This window comes from Drosophila busckii, chromosome 2R, assembly GCF_011750605.1.
Source record: "Drosophila busckii strain San Diego stock center, stock number 13000-0081.31 chromosome 2R, ASM1175060v1, whole genome shotgun sequence".
NCBI lineage: Eukaryota > Metazoa > Arthropoda > Insecta > Diptera > Drosophilidae > Drosophila > Drosophila busckii.
Window position 1 is genome coordinate 18,720,703 of NC_046605.1, and position 24,324 is coordinate 18,745,026.

At 39.2% G+C, this 24,324-nt stretch overlaps 2 protein-coding genes across 2 annotated transcripts in view; one reads left to right on the top strand and one right to left on the bottom strand.

The window, feature by feature from the left end:
• The window catches only part of LOC108594703, a 36,236-nt gene extending 14,095 nt beyond the window's left edge, over positions 1-22,141 (top strand). The window contains exons 2-4 of the mRNA XM_017979844.1: positions 2,574-2,654; positions 4,035-5,990; positions 21,929-22,141. Of these exons, the coding sequence (XP_017835333.1) occupies positions 2,574-2,654; positions 4,035-5,990; positions 21,929-22,141 (2,250 nt within the window). The remainder of the gene's footprint in view (positions 1-2,573; positions 2,655-4,034; positions 5,991-21,928) is intronic.
• LOC108597760 (cytosol aminopeptidase) lies at positions 10,073-11,828 on the bottom strand. The gene has a single exon (XM_017984471.1). It carries the CDS (start codon positions 11,697-11,699, stop codon positions 10,128-10,130), a length of 1,572 nt encoding a protein of 523 aa, XP_017839960.1. The 5' UTR covers positions 11,700-11,828; the 3' UTR covers positions 10,073-10,127.
• Positions 22,142-24,324: the final 2,183 nt, after the last annotated feature.

Consider the following 24,324-nt stretch of genomic DNA (forward strand, 5'->3'; position numbering starts at 1 on the left):
TAGTATTTAGGCCCACTTTTTATTTGGTCTCTACCTCAGGGCTTTATTACCATTTATTATTATTTTCTAGAGAACATCAATAGCATTGCATTACAGCTGATTAAAATTATTAATAAACTACATATAATTATTTAACACAATCTTTGCATAATTGCAGCTTTTAATTTGCTTGAATCAATAATTAATACAACTCAATATTAAATAGATCCAAGTCTACGATTGTGCGTCACACGCAACAAAATATAAATTTATTAAAATCGAATTTCACTTGGCAGCAATATACGTGCGTGGCTGTAAACTGAGTTGTCAATAAATAAGATGGCGTGTATGATATTTTAGCAGCAGCCAACTGGCTTTGAGCTCCTTGTGCTCATAAAAATGCTTAACTAGTTTTCGCGGCTGCCTTAAGCAGTCGTAAAAATCAAACGCAGCCGCAGGACAACAACAGAGCAGAACAGAACAGTAGTGAGAGTAGCAAACAATTTTTTATTGGATTTTTCTATTGAATTTTAAAATTGAACAGACAGCGGTGGTGGCAGCAACAGTGCAAGTGGCAAAGCAAAGTGTTAAATAGAAAGCACATAAAATTTTATGCAGCGTAGAATGGCAACTAAAAGGGGCACAAGTAACTAGTGCAGCACTAGCAACAACAAGTGGGGCAAGGAGTGCGCCAGGTAGGCGCATTAGGGTTGAATTCATGGGCTTAGAGTGCTTTCAGTTGGCCGATGGGGGCAGCGGAGGGGGCACAAGTTCATAAAAATTCACTCAGGCGCAGTTTTAATGGCCGTTAAATGTTTACGCGGTTGCATTTTTAACGACCGTTGACAGTTCATTCAGGATTTGGATCGCTGGGCTTAGGCTAAATGGCCGTCGAATGTGCACAACTAAGCTCCGGGTGTGTGTGTTTCAATTACGTGATATGTTTAGGGCCATAGCCGGGTGATAAACTGAGCTATTTTGCTAAGCTGAGCGACAAATTGTCGCATGCAATCAAAAGAGGTAAAAAAAAAAATTAGATCAATTTTTATTAGTGTAACGCCGCATTTAATTTAATTGTTTTTAATCAAAAATGTATGAATAAATTTAACTTTTACAAAACAAAAATATAAAAAAGTGCAAGAGTTTAGTTATTGAAAACACTAATGCATTTTCTTTAACTTAAGCTGACATTAAAGTCAAAGGCTCATCACTTAAAATAATTCTATAAAATATGATCTCTGATGACATCTCCTTCTTATTGCTATACATATAAGTAGATTAAGTTGTCCAACTGGTAGTTAAAAAGCTTGTTTAAATGAAATAAAAATGGCATAGAACTTCTAGAGATATATAATATATACAAAATATATATATTAAGCTAACATTTGGTTAATTTGTTTTCAAATTTTTTATAAGATGTCTTAGCTTTTGAGCATAAGTTTTTTGTGCTGATATATGTATATCATATTCGTTAGCACATATGGATAATAAATAAAGCAGCGACGCTCTAGATCTCGTGAGCTGATATAGCAATTACTGTCGCTCCCGATCCCTGCGAGACTTGCGCTCTCACCTTCTTGCCGGAATTGTTATGTTTGGGTTAACATAAAATAATGAATCCAGTGATCTCTGTTTTGAGCAGTGCCTGTTAACTCTTAACATAAGTGTAGCCGTTATTATTTAAATATGCTTATACATTTATAACAGGAATAATAATACTAAATAAATTACAATAAATAAACAAGTTTAGCTTATAATTCCCTCAAGGATAGTCATCTTCGATTCCTCTTGCTCTAGCTATGTTATATCAATAGCAATAATGATAGTTAATAAGTACATCAGCAAGATTTTAAGCTGTCTGCCAGTTTTGAAGCAACGATCATTCATATTTATTACCAGATAACTTTTATTGAGTTCTTGAATGAAAACACCTTAACATTGGTGACAATACATTTAACTTATTTCGCATAACAGCGCAGGCATTTAATAAAAATGCAAAAACTCTGGCAATGCGCATACGCCACGTTAACACGATAAACTGACTGCTTGGCCGACATTGCATAAGCTTTGACCATAATTGGCTTTATGTAAGTCTGCAAAAATGAAATACAAACACAAAGACAGACAGACAGACAGACGGCGAGACAGTGTGTTTAATAAGTTTAATGACCAAAAACGAGTCAACAAGCCACAGCGCGACAAGTTCAACGTTGTTGGCTTTGCCGTGAAAGTGTCCACTGTAGTCATCCGATCGAACGAGACCCCGTGGCGCAAAAAATAGTTTAAACGCGTGCGCCGAACGCTTTAATGAATTTGAGAATCGCACGTCCACTTGGGAGCGCCTTGCTTCCGTCCAAATGTGGCCTGGCATTTGGACGTTGCCCGGGCTAAAAGTGAAAGTAAAGTGGCTTGGAAAAGCCTCGAGCAGCAGGTGGACAGCTCAATGAATTTATGGGCTTTAATGCCTTCATATAAATATTTTATGTAGTTGCAGCAACTACAAATGCAACTTGCTTACACGAGTTTTTCTTTTGAGCATTGCAGTTAAACAATATGTTAAATAATTTTACTTTTTTTTTTGTTTTTGATTACAGCTGCTGTTCGGCTTGAGCTTGACTCTGGCGGCGGACAACTGGCAGCGTCTCCCCACCTTGGACACTTTCAGCAGCTATGAGGCAAGTAAAAAGCATTAACGTTTATTTATATATCTCTGTTTATCTAACCTGATTTAAAGCACTAGCTATTAAGTTAAAGCTTACATAAGCATTAAAGTTACTGTTTTAGTAATTAGTAACGCTTAGCCTTTTTTTATAGATAAGCGATAGCATTACCTGATAAAAACTTAGGCTCATACATTTCACATATTTGAACTTCTCTTGAGCTAACTGCTTGTCCATATCGCAAATATATAGAAATGAGAAATGATTAAGAGCACACATCTTAAGTTTGATTACTAAAAATAAATGTTAAAGCATTAGCTAATATTTGAATAGTATTTTTTATTGTAAAAACAACTTTTATTTATAGTAAGTTTATAAGTAACGAACATACAATTTAGCAATTTACACGAAAATGATTAAGAGGCAAAAAATAAAAAAGCTCTTCGGAAATATAACTCTATATCAATATACATAAGATCTATATCAATATACATGTCTGCATTATGTAATTTCTATGGTATGCATATAGTTTTGAAATCTTATTTATCTACAAGCTTAATACAAAATATAATATAATAACTAGAGGCACTAAATGTTAAGGCCATCGACTCGACAGTTGCTACTTAATATTTTATTTGTGTCTAAGATTTGATTAGTAGTTTAACATTATTGTGGGAAGGGGAGGTGAGAAGAGAGGTGGGTTGGGTCTGGCTAAATAGGCGGATCCTCGAGTTGTTGTGTTGTGGGCAAGTATCCAGGTATCTTTTGTTAATTCTCCCCCATTTTGGGCATCTTGGCTTTGATTTTTCTTTTAGCAGGTGCTTGTGGGTTAAGGCTTTGAAAGCTTACAACTATAGCTAACTAGTATAACTAACTAGTATATTAAAAACTATTAAAGTCTTGAAAGCTTGAGGATGTTTAACAGACGAATAGCTTGTATCTAAATGTTTGGCTCTGAGAAAAGCAAATTTGATTATGGGGTAGAGTGGTAACTTTTATTTGAATCATATAGCCAGAAATACCAGGAGAGACTGGATCGACACAGCAACCCACAGGCCGTTAACCTTCTTGACAACAGCCAGCATCACAGACGTCTGAAAAGACATTACACTATCGACCTTCCCTTAGGCCACCCGAGAAGTGGTAGCTAACATCACCCTGTAAATATCCCCTACATGTACTTATTAACTTAGATTTTAAATAAATACATGAAAAAAAATTATATAATTCATATATTGATTAGCTAAATGCTTATATTTTAATTAGAGATATGGTATTAGCTATATAACTAATCCAATTTGCTAACTTTAATTGGAAGCTGCGTAGCTCGTAATGAGTCCGCTTAGTTTTTGTTAAAAACATATTTATTATAAATGATTTATTTATTTTATTTAGGACATGCAACGTTATTTCGCGCAGCGCAATTTGCGCAGCATGCGGCAGATCGACAATCCCACCGATGACAGCTACCTGAACGCCTTTAATCTGCACAATGAGCAGCCAGCACAGCCTGCACCAGGAGCAGCTCATAGTCGCGCCAAGCGGGAGGAGCGTCAGTTGCCCAGCCCGCCTCGCATGCTGCGCTTTGAAGTCAGCGATGCAGTTGAGCCCAGTGCAGAGCTCAAGCAGCTGCTGCGTCGGCATCATGAGCGTGCACTGAAGCAAAATCCAAGCAGCAGCACCACGCCCGCTACACCACCAAATAAAAAACGCAATTCCAGACGCAGCAAACGCGCTACGCAGAGTCGTCAGCCTGCCAACTTTAAAGTGGAAATGATTCCCTTTGAGGCAACAGACGCACGCGAGCCGGATGCAGCGACTGCGCAGCTGATCAAGCGCGCCAGAGCGTTGGATGTGCAGCCAGCCGTGGCCACCAAGCCAGTGGAGCAGCCATTCAAGGTGCGCATACGCAAGATGAAGCGCGTGAAGCGCTCAGCGGCGGACACAGCGCCGCAAATGTTCAAGTTCGAGCTGTCGGACGCCAAGACTGCGCTGCCGGCGTCGCTGCAACGCGCGGCCAAGCAGCTGAGCACAAATCAAACGCAAGCTACAGCAGCGACGCGCCTGGATGACAACATGGTCGTGGGTGGCGAGGCTACGGCGGAGACTAAGCGTCACTATGTCTACAAGGAGGCGCCAGTGACGCAGCTGAAGAGCAAAAAGTCCATCAGTGCTTTGCCCCACGAGGTGCAAAAGGTCATCACGCAGCTGATGAAGGAAGGACATGGCGGTAAGGCCTATGTCAAGTTTCTGCCCACGATCAAGTCCGACTTTGAGCACTACAAGCTGTACAAGCCCAAGGCGCATGGCTATGGCTATGCCAAGTATTTGCCCGCCAAGGAGCACGCGCCACATGTCCAAGTGCACATACAGCCAGTGCCAGTGGTGGAGCAGCTGCGTTATGTCTACAAGCCACAAGTTAGCTACGCCAAGCTGCCCGCAGCGCAGCCCCAGCCCATAGTGGTGCAGGATACACCTGCGCCGGCGGAGGAAGTGCATCATACCTACACCGCCGAGCTGGAAGCCAGCGCTGCGCCACAGTTTCGTGCCTCCAAGCCGGATCCGCTGCAGAGCGAGCAGGACGCGCCCATCTATGGCACGCCCATTGAGCATCAGCAGTTCGAGGCGGAGCCGCAGCCCACGGCCACGCCCATGATCAAGATTGAGTATCTAGCGCCAGCTGACAGCTTCAAGGAGCACTACAAGCAGCTGCCCGAGTTTCGTGAGCTCTCCACGCTCATAGGCAAGTCGCCCGACGATCAAATCCATGGCCTGACCTATCTCATCGCCAAGGAGATGCAGTCCAAGCAGCGTCAGCCCAAGCTGCTGCTTGTGGATCGCCCCCAGGACAGCACTGCGCCCATACTCTTTCATCCCGATCAGCCAGCGCAGCCTGCCCCAGCTCCGACTACACTCAAGACGGTCACAGTCACGGATCATGGCTCGCTGGGCGTGGCGCCAGGTCGGCTCATCGGCATGGGCAAGACCAAGCAATATGTGCCCATTGTCGAGCCTGGCAACAACGATGTCAAGGAGCTGCCCGCTCTGCCCACCAAAGTGCCCACGCCCAGCTCGTTCATTGACTTTACGCCCGGCCATGGCCTCTCGCTTGGCTACGAAGGCGTCCACGACGAACCAGCGCTAACCACCGTGGAGCATGTGGTGCATCATCAGCACCAGCCAACAACAGCGACCATAGCTCAACATCATCACCAGCAGCAGCAGCAGCAGCAGCTGCAACATCATCATCAGCATGGACTGCTGGCCACATCGCTGCCCGCACAGCTGGACACCGAGAAGAACGGCATTCACTACATCCACAGTCATAGCCATAGCCATGACGATAAGGCGGTGAGTCCATCAAATAATCACATTGAAATCCATTTAAATGGCAGCAAGTAAGCTCAATGAGGAAATTAAATCATTGCAGCTCCTTGACCTTTTTATTTGATATATATTTAATTAAATAGACTGTGCAGTTGAGGTAATGTTTAATTTCATAAATTCTCATTTTATTTTTTTAATAACTTAATAGAGAGTTTAATCTTTGGTTAAAACATACTTTTTAGTTCACTGTTTGCACTTATGTAGGAATAAAATAGATCTAACATTTGAAAATATGAATTTACAGCTAATGCATTTGATTAAACATTGGTGGATAGCGGGATTAAGACTGTAAATAAATAATATGTAATGTTGAATCACAAAATAGCGATAAGCATTTATCCAACTTATTGATAACGATATCTAAAAGGTAGAGCTATAGGCAGAAAAGTCAATTAAAAAGCTTATGAAATTCTTAAACGACAAAATAAACACAAGTGATGCCAAATTTTATATTTTATTAATATTGTAACAATTTTATTGACAAGTGTTTTTGATACAATTTTGAGTTAGAAGATTATAATAAAATTGACTGCCGCAATTTCTATTTGCCTGCAAGTGAAAGCAACTGAATTAAAAGCACTGAATATCTTAAATTAATTTATATATTGGCTAGGTATACAAAATTCACATAACTTAAATATATACAATATTAGGTAGATATATTTAGTATATACATTTATTTTTCTACTGTTATTGAAGTCTACTCATATATGGAAAAAGATCTTGTACTTCATTGACAAATTGCCATATGATTCTTTATAAAAATATTTCTAGTAGAAAATTGAATCTAGTGCTAAATTTTAATGCCATTTAAAAAATTTAATATAATAACTAAACGTGGTAAGTGGTAGCAGCTAAAGCCATCGACTCGACAGTTAACTTATATGCTACTTAATATGCCAACTATAAACTTTAACAGTAAATAGGTGAAATCATAAGTTGAAAAATATTATTGTCAGTAAAGCCCGTAGCCCGCCAATGGAGTTAATTTCGCAGTGTGTGCCAAAAAATGGAAAATATCTATTAAAGCTTCACAATGGTCGCTTAAAGTGGCACGATGGCGATGTCAGACATGCTGCAACTGCTTTCAATCATGCGTGGGCGCTGACGCTGGCAGTGGCAGTGGCAATGACAATGCATTAAATTAAAGCATACCTTTGGGCGTGCCACTAAAGGCTTAACGCGCCCGAAAGTGTGCTCCATTGATTGGCATAGGCAGCAGCAGGCAAAAACACAATCAACATAAATAAAGCGAACTGCCCAAGCAGCAACAACAACGAGAACAACAACAACAACAGCAACCAGTCCCCAGACTCGACTACATCGTCGCAGTCACAACAATGAAGCGCCTGCAGCCAAACACTTCATGCCAGCCCACAACTGGGATTGCAATTGGTTTGAGTATATCGAGGGGGGGTTGGGGACTTGGGGAGTTTGTGTGCAATTCAGTTTGATTGCCGATCCATGTCTCGCCGGTAATGCACTTAATCGAATAATTTTCAAGTTCGACAAGCATTTTCAATGTCGTTAGCCAGGCCCCAATGCTCCCAGCTGCCCCGAAGGCGCACTCCCCGCCCCCTCCCCATTCCCCTGCCCCTCCACAGGCAACTCAAAGGCAGTTAGCGTCTACTACCTGCAAACATGCCACAAAGCAATGCAAAGCGACTGCGTCTTTCATTACTATGCGTCGTCTGCAAAGCGAACGCGACGGCGACGGCGACGCGTCTGGCTAAGTCCCATAGATAAAGATATATTGTAGTGGTATATAGATAGCTCCAAACACTTGAAACGATTTCACTAAAATTTTCGGTAAGAAAAGTCCAAGGCCACGCCCATACTTGCACTTGATTGCATGCGTGGCCTGTATTTTTTCATTTATTTTACATTTCAATTTCCTCTGCTCTTCTTTTTTTTTTTTTTTGTTAGCCATGTTGTCGTCTGAGCGGAATTAAAATTTCTTCTTTGGGGTTGCAAAACTTTTAGCATGCTCTCAACTTGCATTTAATTTAAATGTATTTTTAGCTTTGGCATTTCCTGTCTCTCTCACTCGCTTTCTTTGTGTGTGTGTGTGTGTGTGTGTGTGTGTGTGTGTGTGTGCAGTCAGCCAAACTACCATTGAAATGTATCTTAAAGATGCACATTGTGGCAGCCAAAGAGCCAACACAGACAAGAGCTCAAGCAATAAGCGCAAAGAGACAAACAGCGTGCAAAGAAAAAAGCGCTAAGGAAATTGATACCAATAAAGCTTCAAAATGTTTCTTCTTAAGTTTAGTTTGCTAAATGGGTAAAGCATTGCGTAGCATCAAAATTATAAATGAAATAAATGTCTAAAAAATATATTCACAGTATGGTGAAATAGGCTGTTGTTAAAAAATGCTGCAAGACTGAATAAATTAAACAATTATTATTTGGCTTTAGTTCTTGCCTACCTGCTAGTTAAAAAAGGCTTAGTTAATAATGAGTGAGCAATCTCTTACCCTGCCCATAGGGGTAGCCAGCAGGGTTACTGACTGAATGATTCATCTTGAATTTAATTGTTTTGGAATGCATTCATTTATTTCCAAACTGTATAGGAATTATGCTCAGACTTTTTAGCCAGCTTCTAATTTAGTCAAAGACAAAATAAAATTTAAATTCGCAACTAAACAAGAAGAATCCTAAGAATGCATTATGATTATTTGCCAGATAATCAAACAGCAGGTAAATTGCTTTTGATATTTAGTAGAATCTAAGAGAATTTGTTTTATCAAAGCTACCAAGCTTATGTATTCTATATAGTATTAACTAATACCTAGCAGCTACGCTTAGTGCTATGAATTGACAAATTCAATGGCTCTTATTAATACTATGGAACACCAATGCGTATTAAAATTATAAATGTAACATTTTAGGACAAAGAAAATTAGCTTTCAAGCAATATAAATTATAAGTGATGCATTTCGGTCTAATCTAATAGATCTTATAGATTTTAAGCTACAAATACTTTTTATTAAACTTAACAACTATATAAAATAAGACTAGCTAACCCAAATGTAATTAAGCAGTAACAGCTTTTTATACACTTTGACATTTTTGTAAATAATGGAAAAAGGGTATCATGAAGTGTGCAAATGTATGTAACAGGGAGAACGAGGCGTGGCAGACCCCATAAAGTACTATATATTCTTGATCACGCGACGAGCTGAGTCGATATTGCCATGTCCGTCTGTTCGTCCGTCCGTCTGTATCGTCCGTCTGTATAAGTGCGTGTTTCTCAGCAACTAAAAGAGCTAGAGCAACCAAATTTGGTATGTATATCTCTATATCATCGCTTTTAATTTTTTTTTTTTCATTTTTTCCTCTTCCCCGCAATGAAAAAAAATTAAATATTAGTTAAAATAAATTTAAAATAAACATAAAAAGTGGAATCAATGATGTGGAAATGTCAATGAATTGCCAGCAGCATTTACATTTAATTTCCAATATAACGAGACAGCCGGGTGCACAGTGCTTGACGCATACCAACGTGCTGCCGACGCGATAGGGTTTTGTGTGTATGTGTTTGTGAGTGCATGCATGTGTTTGCTGCGATGCCCTAGTCAAAGTGTATCTAAAAGTTGGTGGCGCCCAACTTTAATTTGTCCACTTGTTAGTTCCTAATGCAGTACACATTATTATTATATTATTCCTTAATTATTACAATATTCTCGCAATATGAGCAAAAGTCGCTGCTTTTCAATTTAGTTATGAGAATTTCACATAGATTGCAATCGAGGCATTTATTCTTATTATTATTCGAAATATTTATTATTTTATACCTTGTTTATTATATTATTTATTTATATTATTCTCGCCATTTGATCAAAAGTGACTGCATCTAGAATTTATTTTAAATTTGAGAATTTCTAGATTTCAATCGAGATAAGTAAAAGATGAAATCGAACCATTTGCTATATGCATCCCGAAATCCCGAATTAAAGTGAAAAGCATTAAAATCATTAGAAACTTATAAATCGTTACATATATATTTACACATATCTATCATGCATATACATATAGTAGAACGGCAGTTAATTCACCCTGCATCTTAACCTCAACAAAATTACACGAACCGAAGAGGGATTACTTGAGCTCTGGACACGCCATCTGGTAGAGGAACTGGACCAAGGTGCGCGTGGGACGTCCCGTCATCGTCCTGGCAGTCAAATAGGGAATGATGCCGTACATGGACAACATGCCAGTGCCCCGAGTATCGATGTGCGCCCAATCGGCGCAGGGCACCAGCTCGTGGAGAATGGCGGCTGCCAGGCAGGAGCTGGCCTCGCCGCGGCCATCGTTGCTGAGATCGTAGCCCAGCTCGTCGGTGACCTGCCGCTTGTAGTACTGCCACAAAGGCATGCGCCAGACGCGATCGCCGGTGAGCGAGCCGGCGCGTTGGAACTGCTTCCAGATGTAGTGGGAGTTGGAGAAGATGCCGGAGGCGCCGCCACCGTAAGCATTCTTAACGCCCACGCCTATGGTGCCGATGTCGACGACCAGACGCGGCTTGTAGGTGGTCTGGCCATAGAGCAGAGGATCCGCCAGCACCACGACGCCCGCCTTGTCCACATCGCGTATGGCCATGGAGCGAGCATTGAGCAGCGTGACCACGTCGCCGGGCTTGGCCGACATGCCTGAGGGCATGTTCTCGCAGAGTGGAATGACGCAGGTCACATTGATGGGCAGCGACAGCGCCGCGACGCAGCGCATCATGGCGATGACGGCAGCTGCGCCAGACATGGAGGCGCGATACTCGTGCATCATTTTGCAGGGACGCAGATTGATGCCGCCAGAGTTGAAGGTAATGCCCTTGCCTACGAACAGCACGGGCTTGTCCTCGGGCGCGGTGCCGCAGTAGCTGATCTCGAGCAGCACGGGCGGCTCGCAGCTGCCCTTGGCAATCATGAGGAAGGCATGCATGCGCTGCATCTCGATCCAGTCCATGGTGCGCACCTCCACGGTAATGCCGCAAGGACAAAGAGCATCGACTGTGGCCTGGGCGAACATTGTGGGCGTCATGCAGTTGGCCGGCGCATCGGACAGCCGACGCGCTAGATTCTGTGACTCCGCCTTGAATATGCCACGCGTCCAGCCATCCATGTCGCCCGAGTCCCACATGTCCAGGCGTGGAAACACCGGGCGATTCTTCTTGCTCAGATTGTCGCCAAACTTCCAAACCGCCAGTGTGCTGCCCTCCGCCGCCTGCTCGGCATAGTCCATGGCATCCACAGAGATTTGTGAGCAGCCCTCGTCGGCGAGCGAGCGTGCGCCTATGCCGGCGGCCACACGCACATTCTCCATGCCCTCGTCCAGCATCTCCAGCTCGTTGAAGCCAATGCCTTCAATGCCCACGCCCACGACGGCCACGCCGCTAAATTCCGGATCAATGTTGTTGAAGACGCGACCAAGTCCTAGCCGCCCGTCTATCTGTGTCTCGCAGACCAGCTGCCTCAGCTTGCCCCCCAGCCGGTCGTTGAACTTCTCCGCCGCAGTCGTGAACTTGGGCTCCTTGTCCCCCTCCTGCTGATAGATGCCCAGCACCAATCCCTTGCCGGAACTGGCACCCTCATTGCAGGAATAGCGCCGGATCAGCTTCTGGGCCACTCTGCGCAGGCAGAGCGCACTGCGCGCTGGACTCGAACGCATGTGATTCATCCTTGAGTCAAATACAAATTTTTTTAGCTAAACACAATCGAATATTTTAGTTTGAAACGAGCTACGCGTAATTTGGAAACTTTTCACAGTAAATTTTATGTCTGCTTTTTGTGTTTTTCTTTTTTTTTTTAATTTTTTTTTTTTTTTTTTGGTTTTTGTTTTTACTACACAAACTGGAGTCGAAATTCGAGGTTTATTCAGGCCTACAACTAAAATAAGTATGAGAAAATTTACTGAGATTCCAAAGGTGACAATAGAGCTGTCAAAACAAAACAAAAGCAACGATAGGCTGATTAAAAAGCAAAGCAAAGGTTCGATTAGAAAATATAACATAGGAATAGTTGTAATTAAAACTTAAATTCAAAGCTCATTAATTTATTAATTGCAAGTAATATAATATTTAATAAATAGTTTAATTCATTTAATTATCAAAATTATATTAAATAGCAAGTTAAAATATTATTTTTCATAATTTTTGAATGCTTAAGCAGCACTAACCCATTATTCAATTGGTTGATATTTTTCTTTTGCTTTGACCGCAGCTGGTCAGACACTTTTGAATCTTAGAAACTTTTTATAGAAGTTACTTGATCATAATGCATGAAAAATATTTGCAATTGCAATTGTTTATAATTATTACGCACTTGTTCATGGCTTGTTTAACTCACAACAATTCAAACACAACTCGCCGGCCTACGTGACCTCGTTTGCATTTTTCACTACCAGCCTCACACACTTGGATCCACAGTGCAAGCACAAAAGATGAGAGCGCAAGTAACAGTTAATTTTTGCTAGAAGATATCAGTCCACGTGCTACTTGCTAGCGAGAGAGCTGCGCTGCTTTCGTTCGCTGCTTGCGCTCGATCGCTATTCGCTGTTGCTGCGACAGAACTGAGTCGCAGCTTTGCATCGTTCGGTACTTTACTTACACTTACATACATATGTATGTAGTAACCTTAGCTACTCTTTATAGAACTTTATAATGCATAGTAAGCATTTGCAATTGTATGCATTAACATTATTTATAATTATTATGCCGACACTAGATCACTGCTTGTTTAACTCACAGCGAGAGAGCTGCGCTGCTTTTGTTCGCTGCTTGAACTCGATCGCTATTCGCTGCTGCAGCGACTAAGCGAGAGCGTCGCTCTTGCATCGTACGGTACTTTGCTTTGCGTTTGCTTTGACAAGCAATGCAAGCTGGACAGACACTAAGAAACTTTCTGGGAACTTTCGTGTCTTAGCCAAGCGAAAACTTCTGATTAACGCAAAATTATGTGCTCAGCATCGAAGCATCGAATATTAAATATCTATAATTAAATACAATGCTCATATTTGCAGAATAAATGAATTGTTGAATAGTTTAATAATAATGTATCTAGTTGTATAGAAAAGTGCTATAATACATTTCTAAGCCCTACTTTTTCTTTAAATTTGATAAATATGATATATACAATTAAAATTGTGTTGAAGTTGTCTGCTGTAAGTAAAATTAACCCATAAAAACCAATCGAAATAAATATTGCATACATTTACTGGGTTCTCAATACAATATTAATCGATTTATTTATATTTTGAAATTAATTATGCAACAAAGCTTGCTGCAGCTTCAATATGCAGATATTTTTTATTATATATGCATATACCCCATCTGCCATTGGCACTCTATTTAGCATTCTGACAAACGCCAAGCGCAGAGCGAAACTTGAAAAACAGGCAAGAGAAAACAGCTAAGAAATTGACATTTTCGCCAACAAGCCATAAACATAAACAGGCAACAACAAGCGACAACGAGCGACAATAAATGCAGCTGTCAGTTCGGTTCGTTACTTGTTGCAAATCAACTTAAAATTGTTTTCGAACTGAGCAAAAGTTATTTGTTGTTGTTTTTGGTGTTTGAGTTAAACATATTGCAATTTTCCAATTGCTTGAGCATTTCAAGTTGCATTTATAGACAAGCAAACTAACTCGGAAGCTGTGATAAAGTTAAATTCTTTTAAGTAAATAGTTGTTTTTGTATTAATGTTGCATTTTATTTGATCAACATTTGATTGCGTTAATAACATACTATAGATATTATAAATAATTTAAAATCATATGTTTACTTGTAGTCGTTGCATTTTATTTTATATAACTGCTATGTAACTAATATTGTAGCAAAGAGCATAGCATATTATAATTTATTTATTTTAATTGTAGCCTTGAATTATATTATATGGTACAATTGGTATAGCCTGAGCAACAAAGGCCTTCAGGCTGATATTATAATTATTATTGTTTATGATAATAGTTAAGATGAGATACAGTTATTAAGCTGATGAAGTCACCGAGACTCACTAAAATGATCAATTTGACTCGAAAATTATCCCAACATAAAGATTTAAGGTATAATAAGCATTCAAGTATTAATTTTGTAGTACAAACAAATAAAAAATATTATATAATAGTTAAAATATTATGTTTAGCATTCAGTTGAGCGAAACCATTGACTTTGCCTTTTAACAAATTTACGATATTATCAATCAAACAACAGATATGCTCATTAGAAATTAAGATAAAATATTAAATATTATGAAATGTTGTTTAGCTATTAATGTTGCTATCTAAATTATACAGATTAGGCATTGTGTATAAATTTTTTAAAGCTTTTACATACAAAAGTTAATTTAATTTAGCTTTTGCTTAAAGCATTGCACAAATTGTTTGTCCAAATACTTCTGTAGTTTAAAATGTAAATTGTATGTGTAGGGCATGAAAAGCTTTAAAACATAGCTCTGCTATTAGTACGCATTAACAACAGAAACAACAAGAGCAGCAGCAGGAGAGTGAGGAGCAGCAACAAAACATCGGCAGTAAAGTGGACAGTCCACACATTGTTTTAGTGCCATTTAGCATGATTTTTAATAGGCTTTGGGCCTGCTGATGGCTTCTGGTTGTGCTTGGGCTTGGGCTGGGCTTGGGTTTTGGCTGGTGTCAGGTTGTCTTTACCAACATCGCTTGTAAAACTGGCAGCGTACAAGCCCCAAAAGCCGACAACTGATGGGCAGGAAGAGGAGGCAATGGCAACGCTAACCGTTCTGGCTGCTCTGACCAATCTCTGACAGGCAAAGGACACTTGTTAGGCTCAAGTTTTGGGGCATGGTGTGGCTCTGCGCCACTTCCACTTCCACTTCCGCTTGACATGCCGTTGCAATGCTCGTCATGGGACTTGTTTGACAGCAGCTGCCACAGCATTCAGCATCAACTGCTGATGCTCGAGCTGATGCTGATGCTGATGCTGAAGCTGGAGCTCCACGTCTGGCAATGTGTGCGAACATGTTCAGATTTTTCGAGCATTTGTCATTTTATTGTGGTTAACATTTTGGTAATGGGCCGCACACTCAGACGAGTGTGTGTGTGTGTGTGTGTGTGTGTGAGTCCTTACAGCTGCAGGTGCAATAATTTTTAGTAGAGCGGGCTTACATATTTTAATTTTATTTTTATTTCAACCCTTTCGACTTTGCCTTGATTTTATTTCTATTTCTCTATGCTTAGCCAAGTGTTGAAAAGAGCTTGTCAAGCTGCTTTCGGGCCTGCCCATCGTAACTTTTATTTAATGTGGCATGGGGGGCATGGGGCATGGGGCATGGGGCAACATGTGTGTTAGTTTTGTTATTCGCCATTGGAAAGCACTCGACAAAAAGGTTTTCCATTCGGCAAAAGGTTCGAGCTACTTTATGGTTTTCTTCTCTTTTTCGTTGCCCTGGGCTACAGATCAGCCGGCATATGTTGCTAATGTGCTTTATAGAGTGAGCAAGGTATTACTATTTAAGCTACCCTCGCTCCACTCGTTGCCGAGTGCTGCAATTGATGGTGCTCGAGTCGAGAGTCGAGCTAGCATAATTTTCTAGAATAATAAAAGCAATGACTATATACAGTTTAGGCTTGAGAAGAGATTTAAGTTTTGGGCTTGACATTAAATTAGCTTTGCTTCAAACGCAGTCGTGTGGGGGTGACAAGCAAAAATAATAATGGCAAAGTTTGAAATCAGTTGAAATGCTCGATTCGCATAAAAATCACGTAGTTTGGCATTTCTCTCTCAGCTCAGCTGTTATATCCTTATGTCCTGCCCCAGAACTCATGCTACATATAAATAGTTTTTACTTTATTTTTTAACTTTCTTTTTTTTTTTTTTGATGCAGCAGCTGTCACGCAATCAGCCCAAGCACATTGCGCTGGCAAAGCCAACAAACTGATAACTCAATTTTGGTTAGCCCCCCACCGCCCCCGACCACGCCTACACTCCTAGTGCTAGCTCATTGGGTTCAGAAACTCTAGCTCTGGCGCAAATTGTTAACAAGCGAGCCATAAAAACTGTTTGCGTGAGCAGCAGAATTATGTATTTTTATTTTTATTTGTGCAGCTTGTGCATTTAAAATTTCATGTTGCCACTTGCCACACGCTGACGCCGAAAATTATGCAACAAATTTTTAGCAAAAGTGGTTACAACTAAATCCAACTGCAGCTCTAATCATCGCTCATAATTGTATGCCAAAGTTATTCTTTTTACAAAATATTGTCACGTGCCCCACCCACACACACACCCACACCCACACACACAAATACACATGCATATGCACTAAGCGTTGATTCGCATTACACTTTGTAAAATAGGTTTTTGTAAATTGTTTGGACACAACATTTATTTCCATTTAAATGCGATTTGCCCACTGACCAGTCTGGTGTGGCATGTGGGTGTGACCGAGCCAACACTTGTTCAATTTTAAATGAGCATGCAGCTTGCCCCCAACGTGACTGTCTGTGTGGCTCCCCCCTCCCCCTGAGGTTTTTTGGCCCCGTTTGTGTGCCTTGGTAAGGTGCTCACTGCAGCGCTTAAACGAATTGTGTGAATAATAAAAGCGGCACTGAGGTTTCCATAGATATTACGTTAGTTACCCAGCACAGATTAGCAGTTATTAGCAGCATGTGAGCTGGCCAAGAGCACCCCAATAAATAAATGTATTATATAAATAAAACCTAACAAAATTAAATCAAAATACACGTATATAAAATAATATTTTTAGAGTAGAGAACAAGCAAATTGGCAGACAAATAATTAAAATAAATATAAAAATTCAAGACTTTTTTAGTTTACTTAAAAAATAATTATAAATTTTTATATTGCAACATTAAAGAAAAATAATTTTACAAAATTTAATAAGTTATAAAGAACTGATTAGGGCTTAATTATAGAAATTGGCTTCGCTTCTGAAGTAAGACTATTAAATATCTATCAATTCTGTTAAGTAATGATTATTAATCGTAGTCATTATTAGAATATTTTTGTTTCAATGGTGAACTAATTATTAAGCTACGATTATTTTTGGATTCGCAGCATTTTTTACCATCAGAAAAAATCTAAAATTACCACAAATTTTTAAAGATAATCAGAATTAATCAAAAATAATCTTTTTTAGCAGTTAGACTGTTTTAGATTTAGATTATATTAGATTTTTTTATTTTTTTTTAGATTATTTTAGATTATTTCTGACTATTTTTGACTACTAAGAAAAGTCACTACGATTATTTTCCAAAATTAATTTAATTGATTAGTAATTCTAATCGCAATTTGATAACTATGATATCTAGTATATATATTTTATACTAAGCAGGATTTTTAAGCGATCTACTTAAAAAACTAAATAGAAATTGTTTCTCTTTTAGCAACTTGTCAAACTAAAAACTAATCTCAGTCAACTTTGCCCATATAAATAGTTGAAAATCTTTGCCGAATTAACCGCAAATCACAAAAGTTTCGCCAGACCGACAATTTGTCAAAGTTACAACAAATTCAATTAACTGATAATCAAAATAAATCATCAAGCAGCGATTGCTGATTCCAGCGGCCTAATGATGGGAACGAGTTGAGTGCCCAGCCAAAAGTCCTGGCCAAAAGGCATTTGAATTAACCGCAAACCCAAACACACACACACACACAAAACAAAAGCCGCAGGTTGTACCGATTTTAATGAGCAACACAGAAGCTGAATGCTTGGCTTAGATTAGAGTGGGGTGGGGTGGGGTGGTGAATGTAACGGAAACTGGAATCAACAACAATGCTGATTATATGCAAATTAAAAGAAATAAAAGGCGAAAAGCGCGTCCAAGTGGCATATAATTTGCTTGAGCTCAGCGTCAAAGGCAGCTCCAGCTCCAGCTCCAGTTGCAATAAAATATGCAGCCCCTCCCCCCCGCTCTTGCTTTTTGAGCAGCAGCCACTCAAAGTGCAAATTGGCAAGCAGCTAAATGCGAGAACAAAGTGCGAGAGACGCGTAGCAAACGCTAAATAGACGCGCGTCCAGTTACCAAAACTTGGCCTAACTATTAAAGGCGCTTCGATGTGGGGGCGTGGCCCGATGACTGCGGCTCAAAGTTGTCTCTGCGTATCGCTTTGGCCGAAAGTTGTTAGCCAGCATGTGCATGCGAGCAAATGCTGCTTGGCATGACAATTTCCAATTGGCAAAGCATTCTCTTAGGCTCTCCCCCAACAACAACTCAACAGCTTGGTCAACAGTTGACTAAATTACAGTGGTGCGCAATTGATTGTGGAAAGTGACTTGCAATTTTATATTTATATTTTGCATACTTTTTGTCTTTTGGCATATTTATTATTTAATTATTTGCAATGCCCAAAAATAGGCAAATGGAACTTGTTTTTTAGATTTATTTTGAGAGAATCTTGCACAAGTAAATTTATTTATTTATTTATTTAATGTCAACTATGAACCGTCGACGATAAAACAAAATAATAAAAAATATTTAAAGCTAAATTTAAAAGTATTTAAAAATTAAGTTTTTGTTTTTAAATTTGATAAGCTTATAGTTTGGGAGTGTTAAAGAGGCCCAAGGATTGGGGAAACCCCAAAAACCCAATCAGGTCTGTGTTAGAATTAATTCTTAATAATTAAAAAAGGTAAAATAAATCGTTTAGTAATAAAATCATAGGCCTCTGTGTTTAAGCTAAACGTTTTTGAATTTGAGAGAAAGACTTGATAAATTTGATAGGCTTAATATTTAAGGAACTAGATTCCAATTTGTAAGTCTTTAATATAAAAATTATGATAGAAGAATTATTTCTAGATTTTTTTATTTACATTAATTAATAAATTAAGAATATTTACTTTCAGCAATGCAAAGCTTTGGCTTAAATATTTTTAATTAACTTTATTTTGGTTGCATTTAAATTAGATTTGCACCACTGTGCCTTGGACTCACTCTGCTTGGCGAGCAATGCAATAACAGGGGACACCCACACTAAACTCATCTCATCTCATCTCAACTTAACGCAACGCAATTCAACTGAACAAAAACTAAACGAACTCACGTAGTTTGGCCTCAAATTGCATTTTGCACTCGACTCGGCGCACAATTTTTATTTCCATTCACATCGCACTCTGTCGCACTCTTTGGCTGCTTTGGCTTTGGCTGCTCTTCGAGTGGCGAACGTGTTAAATGCAAAATGCGTTGTTGTCCAAAAAGTGCTCCGGAGTCCGGCGAGTGGCTCCGAGGCAATTTCAAATAAATTCCAAGTTGGTCCGACCAACTGTTTGTCATATTTTTCCTGTTGACATTGACATTACCGTTAAGCTTGTGCGATCTTCCAAATACCGTAACGTCTGCCTCTAATGGCAAGTCAATTCAATGGCCAAAAATATTGCAGCGTCATGCTTGTAGCTGTTGTCTGGCTGGCCGGCTTATCAGCCAAAACGAATGCTGATTTACAGAAAATAAAGTTTGCACAAGCTATCGCCATCTCGCTCCCACAATATCTCAGCAAAGTCCGGCACGTGATGTGATTTTAACATTTGGCCAAATACAGCGACTGACCAACTTACAATGGCCCAGTTGATCACTTTGGCAACAATTCAAGCTTATGCATAGTGCAGACAGTCAAAAGCTCCATAGTACAAAAGCCATGCATATGCATGAGTCTCATCAGCTCATCGTTCATGGCTCTCTCATCATGTTTCATCTGCATTGTAATTATGTCCATTTAATCAAATCAAATTGTGTAATGAAATTCTGCGACTGCAGCCGCAGTCCAGACTCGACGCTACGCTAAAGATTCGCATGCGAAAAAAAAAATCAAACAAAAATTTGCATATTTGCTGGCAATGCGGTTCATTTTCTATTTCTATCTAGCATCTCAAAAAAAATAGCGACCAGCTTGGCTGCTTGGCTTGCTGCTTTGCACGTCAAAAATCTATTAACATTCTGCGGTGTCTGATAATGAAGCCGTCAGTGCAGTTGGCCGTTGGCTTGGCCGGCGATGCTGCTGATTCTGTTACAGTGCTGCTGAGAAAACAATGCACGGCTATGAAAATATTTTTTTGCATTTCATTAGCAGCAAAAGAAATATGCTCAAGCGCAAATGTTTGCAAATTGCAGCAGCGCAAGCATTTTCATTATAATTAACAAGTCTTTGGTTTAGCCTAAGCAGCGGGGATTAGTGTTAAATTTAAATTTCAGTGCTTTAAGCTCAAATTGCAACTTTGCTCAACACTCAACAATAACTTGAGCAGCGAGGGCCACAAAACATATAAATTTTTGCCAAAGCGCGCAAAACTTTCCAAGAGGGGCGCCAGGTCTGGGGAGTCGCCAACAATGTAACTTAATTAAACTTAATTTACAACTCATTAACATATCAAAAAGTTTGCCACGCCCACCAGCAGCAGGCAGGCCATAAAAACCACAAATGCAGCCCAAAACATGTAACGAAAGTTGTGACAATTGTTAAGCCAACAAGCGAGTACTCCAAGCAAGCCATAGGTTTAGCGGAAACGGAAACGCACACACACATAGCAGTGTAGGCAATAATTTGCCGTCACCAACATTTGCACAAAATATTTTATTTCATCTTGAAATACGCAACAAAAAGAAAAAAGTCAACACGCAAATGCTGAATGACATTCAACAACACACAAAACAAATCTAGGCAGAGCTCTCACACACACACACAAGCAGTCTAACGAGTGGGTGGGCTTGGTGGGTGGTGGGCTGCTTGTGCAGATTGTTGCCAAATTTCATTACGCACACGGCCCTGCCTCAATACAATTTACAATCACATGCATAACAAAGCGTCATGTGAGTGACATTGAGTTTCCCTGATTTTCAGCGGCATTCATGCAGCACAAGCAGCACCCACCCCGCACCCACCCCCAAACAAGCCCAACAAAGTTACTGCTCCATCCACTCCACGCAGCTCTCTGAGCAGCCATTGTCTTCAAGGCAACGCGTTTAGCATACACTTCCCTCAGAACTCAGAACTCAGAACAGGCGCCAAGTTATCATTGACTTAGCAAATAAACAAACAGTCAGTCAGTCAGCTTATATTTTGTTTATAACTATAAGTAATATTTTATTATTGTATTCAATTTAAGTAATAAAATAAAAAATTACCTGAGCTTATGATATAATTGCAATATTTAATAAATTTGTCCAACTATTGCTTCATATTAAAAGTAAAACCGATTTTCCTATTTTATATCAGCAGTCAAAGCAAAGTTTATTGTTTGCTCAACACATAACACTTCAATATAGTAAATTATAATCATTAATTAGTAATAATAAAACCCCAAAAACAATATTTTAATTTTCTGCACCAACTATTTAATAAATTAGCATTAGGCATTACCTAAGTTTAGAGCTAAAATCATTTTGTTCAAATATTTTCACTTGTAGTATTGCTGCCAAACATAAGTTTAAGTAATTTAAGCAATTACAAAACCCCAAACATAATTTATTCATTTCCCGAACTTACAATTTAACATTTAAATACAGCAAAATAATAATTATACCAATGCTTCATTTTTATTTTAATTTATTGCAATGCAAACTTTCGCTAAACAGCAACTTGACCTCTCTCTAAACCCTTTTTATATTTATCTTTAGGTCTTCGCAAGTGTATTAAGTAGTCAGTTCTTTTACTCACGTATTAAATCATTGCTAGTTTATCTTTATGCATCTTGGCTGATATTTATCATTTGCTGCAGTTGTCGCCCAGTCTTCACTGTAGACGACAGCTTTGTAAATACGTTTTACATTCTTCGCAGTTCTTTTCAGCTCGCGCACGAGTTGTCAGCTGAAGAGCTTGCTGCATATGAATAAACATGCAGACTTACTTGCAACTTGCAACTTGAATCTAACAATAACAAAAACATGTCTCTCTCTGTCTCTTTTGCTCATTACAGCTGCAGCAGTATGCCTCAAAGTATGCATTCGGTTATCGTATACGTGATTTTCATACTGGTAACGACTTTGGGCACAAGCAGAATCGAGATTTGCATGGCGTGACACGCGGTCAATATCACATTTTATTGCCAGATGGACGCGTACAGAATGTGATTTATCATGCCGACGATACGGGTTTCCATGCGGACGTAAGTTTCGAAAGCGGACACTAAACGGCGGCCGAACAACGGGGCGGATGTGCAATCTATGGATAGCTCTTAGTAGTTTTAAGAGTTCTTTACACTGACTGTTGACAAAATTTAATATTCTTTATTTGTATTTATTTAGACTTTGTCATGTTTTCATATTTTTTAAATACCAAAAAAGAAATGAATTCATTTTTTGTAGTTTGTTTTTAAGTTAAAAGCAGTGCAATTTTATTTGTTAAAAAAAACGCAACCTTTTTACTAATTTAAGCTTGTTAAATATATATATATATGCATATATTGTTTATGCAAAAAAGCAAAGCAAATACATTGCGTGTGGCAGCCTTGCCTTTTTTGTTGTTCAATTAAAATTGTTAGAGTAGAAAAACAAACATGTTTTTATTGCTGATTAATGTGCAGGCAGAAAAATCAAATAAAATCAATTTATTTATGGCGATTTTTCAAACAACTTTCGCACATTTTTTCATGCGCGACAAATGTTGTTACGGAAAAAATTATCAATATAGTTAATCACAGTTAATTGCAATTATTTATGCACACACGCATGTTGCATGTGGCAAGGGGCAGCAAGCGGGCGGCGATGGGGGGCATAACTAGTTCCGCCTGCTGGCTGATAAATCGCACTCGGCCGCTCAATGGCAGCTGGACTGGACTGGACCTTCAAATCGGCAGATGCGCAACATTTACACTTCCATTGCATCCATAATTGACTCTATTGAATCATTACGAACTTCAATGCGTGTCTCATAGATCAAATTAAAAATTTGTTAGCAATTATTCAAGCCTTGCCGCTGACCTTTCGCCCGCCATATATATTTATTTCCATTTCACGAAGGTAACTTCTAGTTGAAATTATGAACTACTTGTACACTTTAATTAAATTTGTAGCAATTTCAAACTCAATTTGTTTCTCGAGTTCTCAGTTTTTGCGACGTAATTCGAGCCGCCCATCATTTATCTTCCAAGCCAAAGTGAAGATCACAATGAGACACTCAAATGGGGATGTGGATGTCAAGGTGGCAGACATTTAACTCGTATCAACTTTAATGAATTTGCTCAACAACAACAGCAACAACAACAAACGGATTTTCAGAAATTGTTATGCTACAAATCAAAAAGTTCATAGATTGTCTGCTCTGCTCTGCTCTGCTCTGCTTTGTTTCTGCTGCATCATCGACGTGACGTACTTGAGAGGCTGAGACTGAGGCTGGGGCCAGTGACTTGCCTATGGGCCATCAACGCTTTTGATGTCATCGCCAGATACGCAAATGTATCTATCTATCTATGTATGCTACCATTTAAAGTTCAATGTTGCCAACACAATTGTAGAAACAAATTTTTGTGACTCTCGTATCAAGTTGTTGTTGCTGTTGCTGTTGTTGCTGCTGTTGCTTGTGTCGTTTAGCCAATTTGCTGCCACTTTGCAAACTGCATTCAAAGTCAACGACTATGCATGTAACATCCGCACCTTAATGTTGTTGCCACTGCCACTTGCAACAGTCGTACATGAGTTGCCGCTGCCGCTGCTGCTGTTGTTGTTGTTGTTGTTATTGTTGTTGCTGCTTGGCATTTTTTGTTTAGAGTTATTTCTGTTTTAGGTTTTGTGGTTTTTTAAGCTGCGGCGGCACTCATTAGCTAATTTAACTGGCCTACAGTGCACTGCAAAAGTATTGAGTCATTGCAGACTGGCAACAATTCGAAATGTTGAAGAAATTAATTAAAAACATTTTACCAAACGATTCTTTTATAAATATTTAGTTAAAGGCAAAACACAGACATATGAAAATAAATTTAATCAATGACTACAACAAACAGCTAAAGATTATACAGTATTGTATTATTAAATGTTTACTAGAAGTATTATTTATATATTGACATATTTTCGAAGCTTTATGCAATGTTTTAGTCGGCATTGCTATTCAAATAAATAAATACTAGTTGAGTTATCTTTTATCAATTTCGAAATGAGCAGAAACTAATTATATTAAATGGTAGCTTTAACTTTATTTTAACTTTGGCAGCTAGTTCATCTACAGCCAGTCAACACTGTAGCTGCATTTCTAGGCCACATATAGCATTCGAGCTGCTCATAACCGAGACTGTCTTTAATTGATTTGACATTATAAAAGGTATGATTGTAATTTGTCCAAAGTTCTGTGCTGCCAAAATATAATTAAAAAATTCAAAGC

Coding starts and splice junctions, on each gene's coding strand:
- LOC108597760 (XM_017984471.1), bottom strand. CDS start 11,699: ATGAATCACATGCGTTCGAGTCCAGCGCGCAGTGCGCTCTGCCTGCGC.